General features: G+C 37.4%; 1 protein-coding gene across 1 annotated transcript; it reads left to right on the top strand.

The window, feature by feature from the left end:
* Positions 1 to 9389: 9389 nt before the first annotated feature.
* Positions 9390 to 10721, top strand: LOC306882359 (transcription factor LBX1-like; the record flags this gene model as incomplete). The annotated part of the gene is made up of 2 exons (XM_079436912.1): positions 9390 to 9714; positions 10237 to 10721. The coding sequence occupies 2 exons, from the start codon at positions 9390 to 9392 to the stop codon at positions 10719 to 10721; spliced, it is 810 nt and encodes a 269-aa protein (XP_079293038.1).
* Positions 10722 to 13380: the final 2659 nt, after the last annotated feature.

The following is a 13380-nucleotide window of genomic DNA, read 5'->3' as shown; positions in this document are numbered from 1 at the left end:
CATTTTAGTGAATTGGTGTCAAATTTGTATGAGCTCAGAATATATTTTCATACAATCTGCTTTGAGTTGGGGTGGACCGTTTATATATTAATCAAATTGTACAAATTAAGCTAAATTCTCACACTTTATGGTCCAATTCTTGCTATTAACAAACCATTAACTACGACTTTTGCCTCAAACTCCTAATTTGCTGCTTATTAATAGTTACAGTATAAAAAATGCTGGGTTAAATACAACCCAGTGCTGGGTAAATATTGGACAGCACACATGCTGGGTTGTTTTCAACCAACAATTGGGTTAAATGTTTAGCCCAACCTTCTGAGCAGTGACCCAACTGCTGGGTCAAAACAACCCAATCGCTGGGTTCATCCATATTTTGCCCAGCTCTGGGTTGTATTTAGCCCAGCATTTTTTAGAGTGTAGGCCCCGATCAGACAGAACGCGTTTTTTGCAGTGCGAGGCGCCTTTTTAAAATTGTTGTTGGCAGTGAGCGTTTTGCGTGCTGTTTATGCCCCCCGGGTGCCTCGCGTTTTTGGAGGAGCTAAAGCCACTAGAAGGCAAACCTGCAAACATTAACCGAAAAAGCGTAAAGGCTAAATCTAACGCTTCTGGTCTGGCAGTATGTGGGAAAGGAGACCAGAGGCTGTTTTTTTTTAATGGATGTCAATGGAGAAGAGGCTTCACTACGCTGAATAAACAGTGCCAGCTGGCCAATCAGAGCAGACTGTGCTTGTCGGAAGGAGGGGCTTTGTAGAAAACGAAGCGTTTGAGAGAGGCGGGAAACAGAGGACCTAAAATAATGTACAGTATTTGAAAAATAATACACAAATACACAAAATAATGATCTTTAACAAATTGTTGAATAAAGTCATTATTTTTTAGAAAGGTATACCTTAGAATACCTAAGTATTATTACTTTACTTACTTTTGTCATTTAGCAGACGCTTTTGTCCAAAGCGACTTACAAATAAGAAAAAGTAACTAAAACTAAAAAGTTACAACTCTATAAATACTATCTACCCACATATTTAAGAAAATAAAGAAATTAAATAAAATTGACACATGCATATAACAACAACATTTCAATAATAAACATATCAATGAAAAAAATTAAATAAAAAGCTACTACTATCCCTTGCCGGTGTCCCTGCCCGGTGGAGTCGCACGGTAGAGTCGATGGTCTTTACACTCTTTACTTTTTTACTTTTGTCATTTAGCAGACGCTTTTGTCCAAAGCGACTTACAAATAAGAAAAAGTAACTAAAACTAAAAAGTTACAACTCTATAAATACTATCTACCCACATATTTAAGAAAATAAAGAAATTTAATAAAATTGACACATGCATATAACAACAACATTATTGTTAACATTATTATACCTTAGAAAGGTAGTTGTTAAGTTTAGGTATTGGGTAGGATTAAAGAGATGTAGAACATGGTCATGCAGAATATGTGCTTTACGAGTACTAATAGATAGCCAGTATGTAATAAACATGGTAATAAGTAACTAGTTAACAGTGAGATCCCTATACTAAAGTGTTACCAACTAAACTTTTTAATGAAATCAGGTTTGGAAATGTAGTTGTTAACTAATAGCCTATTCTTCTCTCTTTGAACTAAAAAAAAATGCTGTCAGTAATGGGGGAGCCAGTAATTTTAGCTCAAGAACCACATCATTCTGATTCATAAACAAATCATTTAGGGGTGCGTTTCCCAAAAGTATAGTTATCCAACTTGCAAATTCCGTCGTTACAACTGTAAAAGTATTTGGTGTTTCCCGGATCCATAGTTCCAACAAACATTTTCAAACAGTATCATAAAGTTGTGTGGTTGGAACTACAGCTCTTGACCATTTGTGTTAGTCTGACATACAGTATGTACTTAACTAAATCATGCACTTAAAATAAGCAACATGTATTACAGTCTATAACTTTTGATCCTTACAAATACAAGTTTCATTCTAAATCTTTTAGTTTAAGAGAATTAAAGTGCTGTGTTTGAAGAGGGCACATAGTATGCATTCATGCTCTAGTACCAAGAGGGAACCACAGAGCACCATAAGAGAACCAACAAATAAGTATAAAACAAAAATAGCAAAGCAGTCATCAGATGCCATGTTCATTATTCAGAGAAATAATCTTACATTTAATTTGATCTCAGTCCAATTCATTTGCAGAAGTTATCACTCCACCTGCTTGACATCATTAAGGACAGTTCTAACCAATGAGGTTTGAATGACAGATGTCCAACTAAGTTCCTGCATTTTCAGGAAACGGTCATAAATAGTTACTCTTAAAAGTAAAGGTGCTTAAAAGGTTCTTCACAGCGATGCCATATAGAAGAACCATTATGTCAAAGGTTCTGTAAAGAACCATCTCTTTCTTACCTTTTTATAAGAACCTTCTTTCACCACAAGGAACCTTTTGTGAAACACAAAGGTTCTTCAGATGTTAAAGGTTCTTCTATGGCATTGTGAAAAGCACCTTTATTTTTAAGCATGTACTTTCTCCAACAGTGCATCGTTATGAAGGTAAATTTGGTGCAAAACAACTGAGCGTCCGTGACAGCAGAATTTGTAGTTGTAGAGAATAGCCACACATTTTTGATGCAGGTGTGTGAATGTGTTTTGCACCATATTCACTGCAGCAATAATAGCAAAACACGTGAGAGTACGAGTTTCTTGATTTGTGATTCGTAGAATAGGATTTGTGTATCTGCAATGAAGGATCCAAGAAGGTGTAACTATTGTGTTGTGTTTGTGGGAGAGAGAAACAAAATCTACAAGTTTACGACTTTTGTCTGTGGCTTCAAATTTACTGATACACATGTGTGGCTATTCTCTACAACTACAAATTCTGCTGTCACGGACGCTCAGTTGTTTTGCACCAAATTTACCTTCATACATCGTACTGTGGTAGTTAAGCAGCAAGTTACACTATTGTTTGGTAATCGCAACCCCAGATCGGTTTTCTGGACCAAAACAACTAATTCATTGAAAAGAGTAGACTCAAAAAACCAATTAATTCATTTACACACATGTAGCACATGAGATGGTCCACCTCTGTGATGCTTTTTGAAGCGCTGGTCCTCATTCATTTTGAGTGCATAGAAAAGAACGACCAGAACAATCTTCTGATTTGGGTTTTATATCCCCCCCAAGAATGGTAACACTGTCTGATCTGACCTCATTAGAAGGTACATGATGCTCTGTTGGATGTCAAAAAGATTACATCACTGTTTTTGAGTCCCTCAGTCCTCTCACATTCTCACTTTTGTTTAGTTCTGCTAACTTCTGCTTCGTTCTCCCAGATGGTCTGGTATAAGTAAATGATCATTGTCTTCCCTACTTCCAGCCTTCATGTTTTCAAGAAGGCAGTGCTTTTTCCAAAGTTCCTATGTGGTCATAATTCATTCAGAGTTACTTTTGACATAGATATTGTGTCTGAAGTCAATGTATCTTATACTTGAAGTGAAAAGTTTTTCCACTTTCCTGTTCTTACCCTTTAAGTAATGGGTCCTTTTAAGCATGGCTCTGCACTTAATCCTCACTCATTTTGTCTTAACAGTCAAAGCCCATTCCTGCAATTAGACTGAAATGTCACCAGACTCTGTGCATTCATGCCTCACTCTTGATATTCTCCACACACCCTCACAGTCCCTCCGCTTTTAGGGGAAGCATGCATCCTCTTTCCAAATGGACCTCACGCAGGCCTTGACTCTGCACTTGTTTTTCTGCAAGCCGTCAGCTCTGGTGTCACCCAGATCCTGTACCAGCTCCACATCTATTACTCACCTAATTGATGTAGAGGCCTGTGTGCTGTCCTGCCGCCCTGCAGATTAACCAACCAGAATATTTTCACTGCAGCCATTGCGATCCATAGAGCATCTCAGTCTAGTATTACATTACTCTGTACTGCCCCAGAGGGCACGGGGGAAAAAAAAAAAGGGCATCGATGGTGTTTGGAGCACAATATGGACTTCAGCCAAAATACAGTGCTGTATTTGGGGCTGTCCTGAAGAGCTGGCAATAAACGCATCCATTCGTGTTGAGTTTTAGGTGATTACGTGTATAGATAATGATAAGCAGGGGTTCATTTTTTGTTGGTTATGAATTTCTGATTTCTGTTGAGGGAATTTTCTTCTCACTAACAATATTTTGCTCTCAATTTGCACCATTGAGAAGCACTACTCCTGTGGAAAAACACCATAAAATTGTGTCAGACATAAATTAGGAGTGACTACCTTTTCAGAAAATATCTTAATCACATTAGACTGACCTTGTTTAAAAAAAATAAACATTAAGGCAGGTCATTTACTTTAGATGACAGGACATTTGGTGCCAGTGCTGTGCTTGCCAAATGTTAATCCACCTTTGTTGGGAAGCAATTTAAGCTACTGTTGATAATAATAGATACAGGGCCTGGTTAGCATGATTCATGCTCATGCCTCATCTTTCATCACATTATGAAACCTATGTTGTTGATCTCATGAATGCTGATGTATTCTTTTATTGCAAGAATTTCACATTGAATATACAGTGCCGTGAAAAGGTTTTTGCCCCCTTCCTGATTTTTTTTTTTTTTTTAAAGATTCAGATCATCAAACAAATGTTAATATTACACAAACATAATGCAAGTAAATACAAAATGTAGTTTTTAAATGATGATTTCATTAAGGGAAAAAAAGCTGTCCATACCTACCTAGCCCTACGTGAAAAATGAATTGCCCCCTCCTTAAATCGTGAAAGAACTGTGATTAACCACATTATTTTAGAAAGCGGAGTTAAATTTCACTGACATACCCAGGCTTGATTACTGCCAGACCTGTTGAATCAAGAAATCACTTAAATAGAACCTGTCTGACAAAATGAAGCATGCTTAAAGAGCAACACATCATGCCGCGATCTAAAGAAACTCAAGAACAGATGAGAAACAAAATAGTTGACATGTATCAGTCTGGAAAGGTTTATAAAGCCATTTCTAAGGCTTTGGGACTCCAGCGAACGATGGTCAGAGCCATTATCCACAAATGGAGAAACCTTGGAACAGTGGTGGACCTTTCCAGGAGTGGCCGGCCTACCAAAATTACTCAGAGCGCAATGACGACTTATCCAGGAGGTCATAAAAGAACCCAGAACAACATCCAAAGAACTGCAGTCCTCACTTGCCTCAATTAAGGTTAATGTTCATGATTAAACAATAAGAAAGAGACTGGGCAAAAACGGCATCCATGGGAGAGTTACAAGGCAAAAGCCATTGCTGACCAAAAAGAACACAAAGACTCGTCTCGCATTTGCCAAAAAATATCTGGATTATCCGCAAGACTTTTGGGCAAATATTCTGTGGACTGATGCGACAAAAGTTGAACTTTTTGGAAGGTGTGTGTCCCGTTACACCTGTCGTAAAACCAACACATTTCATAAAAAGAACATCATACCAACAGTCAAACATGGTGGTGGTAATGTCATGGTCTGGGGCTGCTTTGCAGCTTCAGAACCTGGATGACTTGCCATAATTGATGGAACCATGAATTCTGCACTCTATCAGAAAATCCTGAAGGAGAATGCCCGGCTGTCAGTTTGTAACCTCAAGCTCAAGCACACTTGGGTTCTGCAGCAGGACAATGATCCCAAACACACCAGTAAGTCCACCCCTGAATGGCTCAAGAAAAACAAAATTAAGGTTTTGGAGTGGCCAAGTCCAAGACTTAAATCCGATTGAGGTGCTATGGCATGACCTTAAAGTCCATTCATGCTCGAAAACCCTCTAATGTGGCTGAATTAAAACAATTCTGCAAAGAAGAATGGGCCAAAATTCCTCCACAGCGATGTGAAAGACTCATTGCCAGTTATCGCTAATGCTTAATTGCAGTTGTTACTGCAAAGGGTGGCACAACCAGTTTTTAGATTTAGGGGGCAATTACTTTTTCACGTAGTGCCAGGCAGGTTTGGACAGCTTTTTCCCTTAATAAATGAAATCATCATTTCAAAACTGCATTTTGTATTTACTCGGGTTATCTTTGTGTAATATTAAAATGTGTTTGATGATCTGAGTCTTTTAAGTGTAACAAATATGCAAAAAATAAAAAAACAGGAAGGGGGCAAAAACCTTTTCACGGCACTGTATTTGTTCTTGGGGACTCTTTTTGTCCATATCAAAATGTTTTTAACCACACTGCAAACAAAATGTGTGAAAAAAACAAAAGTTCTTTCTCTCTGAGTTATTAATGTTGAAAAAGTTAAAAAATAAATGATAAGATATGACCAAGGTAAATAGCCCCTCAGACATGCATATAATTAAAAACTGCAATGTCATGCGCCCTAAAAATTTGCTTTATTGAAACCATAAAGTTCATCATCTTCCTCAGCTGGATCATGGGCGATGCTAACCACATGTAAACCATTAAGTATTTTTGAGTAATTATGAAAACTTAATGTAAATGGCAATGCATGAATTAATTTTTGTCTGCTATTTTCAGTAGCTGCCTCACTCAGAAGTTCTCCCGAACATGCAATGAGCAACAATTAATTTCGCAGCTGTAGTCGTGTGAGTTTGTTTAGCCAACTGAGTTTTGCGACAGACTTGTCTTTGACATTGATTGAATGTGGCAAATTGTAGTATAATTATAACAAGTGAAAAATTGTATATTGATCAGTGATGTTTATTATTATTGCAAGCGGTAGATTAAGAATGAACAAACGATTAAGTTATTTTAGCTCAGTTTTAATTTAAACGGGATTATTATTATTATTATTATTATTATAGTATGTGAGGCTAGTTCCACCATGCCAGTAAAATTACTGAAATGCTAAAGTTGTCTATTGAGTTAAAACGGTTAGCAAATTTTATACCGGAAAAGGGATACATTTCGAGAAAAACGAGATAAAATAGAGTTGTCAAATAAAACATTTCTCTCGTGAAAAGTGAATAAGGGCCTCTCAGTTTAGACAGTATCCCATGAAACCTTTATATATCCATCATACCAGATGTGTGGGCAGATCATTTACAATCCCCAGAAAGGTCATGTGAATAAAAGTTAGTGAAAAGACCCGATATTGCTTTTGAAATCAGAGCTCTCGGGGTCGGAAGCGGGGAATAAATTATGGAATAAAACTGTCCAGACAGACGTTCACTGGAGTAAGTGACAAATCTCTCCGAGTCATTAGACATGCAGAATACTCACAGACCCCGTGTAGACAACGAAAAATGACTTCTAAATATTTTGGTTCAGTCCTTCAGGCATGGACAACCCCGTTTAAGATGCCTGAGAATTCCCTCTACAAGGTGAATTGAAAAACATAATTATGAAACCAACGGCAGTATTGTGCCTGATGCTAATTCCATGTTAATCTCCAGAATATTACTTTGATTTAATTGTGATCCTAAAAAAATATAATAATAATAATATAAACTGTTATTAAATAGCTATAAGTAGTATGCGCAGAATGTAGCCTGCAACGTAAAATAATCTTTTGTATTTGCATGAATTCAGTAGTGGTATCTTCCATGGCATTTCATTGCGTCATACGCATGCGTCCTGCTCACTGTAGGCAAAGCTAAATGATCATGTCACACAGGCGTAACCACCTGCCTCTGTATCCTTTTATGGTGCTTTTTTTCTGTTTTGATTAACTATTCATTTGTATGAATTTATTCAAATATGCTGGTTTTGTTGTTGTTTTACTCGGGTATTTATTTGTGCTTTTATAAAATGTGTAGTTGTTATGCTGTTTTTGCCGAATTCTAAATGTTCGTATACTCGCTGCATATTAGAATTAATATTATGTAAATTATATAATTGGTTAAATATGTATAATTGCTGTTATACGTGAATTTTTGATCCAAAGTAATACGAATTAATTTAGCATATCATCTTTCATTTCATATAAGAAGATTTAATCATAATAATTTAAACAAATGACTTACAAAGCAGCAAAAAAGAGAACTTTCTCTGGTGAAGCTACAGTTTACTAACCAACAAAACGCACTGTTTTGTCACGCTGTAGATCAGCCTTTATCCGCCATACACGGCTGTTATCCGATGTCCCTCGCGGTGAGCTTCAGCCTTTTTCTGCCAATTTACCCAGGCCTCCTTACGGTAAAGTGCACGACGAAAACAACGCAAAAACAATCATTAGACGCTTTAACCAATGCACTAATTTATAGGAAATACATACCCGCTACTACAAATATAGATTATAGATAGCCTACATAAATAAATGTATTTATTAGCTATTAACTTACAATTATTTTACATTGTTTTAGTTTTATTTATATGCATATCTGTAAGTTTACCCCCGTTCTGCGTAAATCGACGAAAAAATAGCTCCCATAATGCCAAAAATACCGAGGATTGAACAGCAGGCGATTTTTAGAGATGAAATATCTTACTGCTGATGTGAGCTGGCCCTTTGCGCTTGAATTATGGCAAAGAAGATTTGGTGCAGCTGAAGGGGACGATCTCTCTCTCTCTCTCTCCCTCCCTTACACTATCTCTTTCTCTATTACACACTCGCGCACACACACACTTATTTTGTTCTATCCACAAGTATTATCAGCCGTGATATACTACCTGACTCAAAAAATGTATGTTCTCTACGTTTTGCTCAATAGATGTATTTTAAAGTAAACATTTTTTTTTTAGTTTAATAGACCATTTTAATTGCCAACACCGACAACTTGTATGCTACTGCATCCTATATACTTATGGCATTTAATTTTACTTGAAATGTTTTACTAAAAAAAAAAGTTTGTGTTATAATCGTGTGGTAAAAATGTGTGAATAAGAACGAACAGAATATCGACAAATCATTAATTTGTAGTAAAGAGTGGGAGCGTTAAGTATTGTAATCCGGCTGAGCTCCTCCTCCCAGCCATGCCCTCTAATTAACGGGGCTCCTTTCCTGCTAAAGTCTGCATCGGACTGCAACATAGTCAAAGAGCAAGAGGGAGAGAGAAAGAAAGAGAGAGAGGGAGGGAGAGAGAGAAAAGTGCCACTGGATGTAATTGATTGTCTTGCTATCAAGAATAACTTGTTAGTAATAGTCAATTCTGGCTGCTTTTGAGGCTGACTGTTTCCACTAAAGCATCAGAGGTTGTCAGGCTGCTTCTCACTGAAGCTCAACCGTTATCCAGGAGCTGGGGACAGCAGACGAGGCTTTTTAAAGAAAGACTTAAAGTTTTCCAACCCTACGGCAAAAGCAACAACATGCTGCTGATCGGCTACATCTAATTCCACGGATTTGGGGATTTCTTCTCATCCAAGTTGCTCTGTGTTTATCAATAGTTTTTTATTAACTGAGCTTTCCTGCATTGTGCGAATTCGAAAAGAAAGAGAAAAAAAATTCAAAACTGTAGCATATTTTCAAAATAAGCTAAAAAGACAAATAATGACCTCCAAAGAAGACACAAAAGGCGCCTCGGTTGAGGATCGAAGGCGCAGTCCGTTGGACCATCTTCCTCCACCTGCGAACTCAAACAAGCCCCTCACTCCGTTCAGCATAGAGGATATTTTAAACAAACCTTCTGTCAAACGAAGTTACACCATTTGCGGTACGGCGCACCTGCTTTCGTCCGGTGAGAAGCACCCATCCACGGGCCATCCCCTCTCCAACCGCGCGCTGCTCACCCAGACATCTCCACTGTGCGCCCTGGAGGAACTCGCCAGCAAAACCTTCAAGGGACTGGAAGTCAGTGTTCTACAAGCGGCAGAAGGTGAACACAAGGCCAGTTGTGTGTGTAAAATTGTATTCAGGCTGTTAGATTGTGATGAAATTTTAAAGACACTATTCGTGTGAAAAAAAAAAAAAAAATTCAACAGCTAAAGTGACAGTATATAGCCTATTGTTTTTAACGCGTATTTCTGATTAAAATGATATCGAATGTATTTGTTAAAGCCACTTAAAGAACAAAAATATGTGGATTAATTTTGTGCACGTGCAATCAAAATATATGGCTAAAAAATATATCCACGTGCAATTAAAAAATAAATATAAACGGCTAAGATGTGTGCAAGTGCAATTGAGTATTCGTATTTTCAGGCCTATTTGATTTTGCCACTTGAAACTGAACTGTTAAATATTATTGGAGACATTTATTTTACAAACGACAGTAATCTAATATTTGTATTGTTTTTGTTCATACTAAATGGCCTGTAATTGTTTCCACTCGTTAAAATAAAGCAGTAGGCTGAATGCGTTTTAATATCGCTGCATTATTTTTGTTTGTTTGTTTTAGGAAGAGACGGCATGACACTCTTCGGTCAGAGGAATACCCCTAAAAAGCGGAGAAAGTCGAGAACAGCCTTTACCAATCACCAAATTTACGAACTGGAGAAAAGATTTCTCTATCAGAAATATCTGTCTCCTGCTGATCGGGATCAGATCGCTCAGCAGCTCGGGCTCACTAATGCTCAAGTCATCACCTGGTTCCAGAACCGTCGAGCCAAGCTCAAAAGAGACCTGGAGGAGATGAAAGCGGACGTGGAGTCGGCCAAATCAGTAGGCTCTGTACCTTTAGAAAAAATCGCCAAACTGGCAGAGCTAGAGAAATGCGTCAATGGCACTCTCGGAGAATCACTGGGCAAGTCTCCATCACGATCTAACCACGAGCACGACGGCACCAACAAACTCCACATGTCACCATCATCACCGTTTACAGACCACACAACGAGCAAAGAGTGTTCAGAGGATGAAGATGAGGAAATTGATGTCGATGACTGATTTTGAGCATCGGTATTATTTACCTTTTTTCCCCCTGAGATGGTCCTCTAAAACCATAGTTGAAAGTGCCATTAATGCACCAAATGTATTAAATGACTTGTATTAAAAGCAAATATAAAAAGGAAAAACAAAAAGCAAGCATGGGACAGTTTCTTCAGATCTATTTATGCAGTGGCAGTATTGTAATCATTTAGCCTATTCGTTTATAGCTGAAGAGCAATAAGTATACTTGATAATATTTCAGTCAGATATAAACACACACACACACACACACACACACACTGAAAGCACGATTGCTCACGCAGAACTTTTTTACCCGGTTCTGAGTAATTTGAATGCATGTTATATTTTGTTCCACTAAATTATTTTAGTTAAAAATGACTGCAGATCTGATATAGATATCTCAAAATATCCGAATCTTAATTCACACGCGCAGCCCCCCTGCGTGTCCCTATTATGCCTTTTGGCCTATGACGAAATCGTTTGATAAAAGAGTGTATTAAAGAACATTTCCTACAAAAGTTATCACAGGAAAAAAAATCGACTTCTCTGATTAAATCTGTATTGTCACATTTTAATATATTTCTTATGGTTTGTATGCCTGTAAGTGCCTTTTTAAGCCAGGAAACCATTTAAACCAAGTGTACAAAGTGTAATGTATTTAAAATGAAATAAAATGTCTTTCTCTAAATTTTTGACATTAGTCTGATAGTTTTATTTATCGTTTTGGAAAAAAGCTATCGAGGTAATATAAACAAAACATATGGCTTGTGTACAATTTTTTCGGCAGTGTTTTGTTTATCTTTGTAGCCTAGTTTTATTTCCTGCACCGACACTCTTTAAAAATGCATTGTGTTTTAGATTCGACATTTTACGCTTTTGATTTTCAAAATGGCATAACATGTTTTCCTGTCCCCACGATGCGTTTCAAAATTCACAATGGATGTGTGTGAGAAACAGAAATCTGGATTGATGAATACGCGCATAAAAGATGCCCAAAAACGCAGGGTTTTTGGCCCGTTTCTCCGCGGTTGAAAGACGCTATTTCCTTGCAAAGCGAAGAGAGGCAGTCATTTCTAGCGTAAGGCGTGAAAACTGGGGACAAATGAGCAGTCTCCCCTGATGTGACAAGCTACAATGAAGCATGCTCTGCCTCCCGCGGCTCTCAATACGGAGACAAGCGTGTCCCACCGAACAAAAAGGACACAAACGTTTGGAGGCCATATGGTTTTTGAATTTTCCTCACAATTTTCAGACAATTTGATGGATTGAGCTGGCCTTCTTTTTAAAGTGTTTCGCTCAGTTTTCACAAAGGCAATAATGCGCGCAGGGGCGAGGGCATCTGGGCCTATTAATGTCCCCTCTATTCTCTCTTTTCACTCGGCTGTTTTAAACAAGTCTATGAATTACAATGATCCTGACTCGTCTTGTTAAGAGGTTGTCTTCTGCCTTTGTTTGTTTGAGTGTTTGGCTTAAAATAATAAAGTTACCATTTTGGCTACACGTAAAAGCAGAACATATGGCTGGAGTGACACTATTTATGGAATTAGATCAAAATTCCACACGCGGTTCGATCGGCTTCTTTTTATTTTATTTTTTTAGTATATTATTTTTTTGCATTTTCATTTGGGAATTTGTGTTTTCATTGCAAGATGTGTTATGTAGACATTTGTATGCTGTAAGTTAGATACTTTTTATATGCATAATCTTCGTTATGTTTTTCACGTTTCTTTTTCAATTCGTTACAGATTTGATTCTGTATTAGATAAAAACTGACTGTCAAACAATGCTTTTGTGTTAATTATTTTCCTTAAGTGCACCTAGCAGTGCATAATAATAATATATCGAAGTATTATTATTTTTATTATTTAAATGCATTTAATTAAATTATCATTAAAATTACCCATTTTTTTACAAACTTAAAAAAAGTATAAATTACATTTATACTATATATAAGGTTATTATTAATTGTTATTAATGTAATGATTATTATACTGTGTATTTGTACAGGTCTAGATCCTTTCGTATTCAATGTATCAAATAGTCTTACATTTTGGCAAACGTCTCCTGTAGAGTCAAATTGCAGAATTTAGCATTGTGGAAGATACAGTCTAGAGCAAAAACTTTATATTGTTCGCGATTACAATATTCGTGTTTTTAAGCAAAATATTATTTTGTATCATAAAAACGACAGAACTCAATCGCTCAATCGCTATGGATACACTGTTTTAAGCAACACTAAGCGGCTGTAATAGCAGGATCAGAGATAATATGCGGACAATGTGATATTTGTCACCGCTCCATTAACATGAGCAGACGCCAGAGACTCCAGCACTGTCTGCTCATGAGCCTCTGTGCTGCAATACAGTCACGCGCCTTTTGTATATGCGTCTGTGATTTTAGCGTTTTCTTTAGACGTTTAGGTTATTGATTAGCCAACATAACACACAACACATTTAGCGCTAGCTCACAAATAGGAGAGGTTTAACAAAGCCTTGTCAGGCTCAAATGTCCTCATCCAGACCAACTCATGCCCCTTATCCTTTCTCTCTCTCTCTCTCTTCGTGCTGTTTGCACAGGCAGAAAGTGGAAAATGTATATAAGGGGTGCTGATATATCAGGAGTGCGCGAGCTGTTCAGTTCCTTATTTTATGAGGTG

This window comes from Barbus barbus, assembly GCF_936440315.1.
Source record: "Barbus barbus genome assembly, chromosome: 16".
NCBI lineage: Eukaryota > Metazoa > Chordata > Actinopteri > Cypriniformes > Cyprinidae > Barbus > Barbus barbus.
Note: the sequence above shows the minus strand (reverse complement) of the source record. Positions and strands in the feature narration are given on the sequence as shown.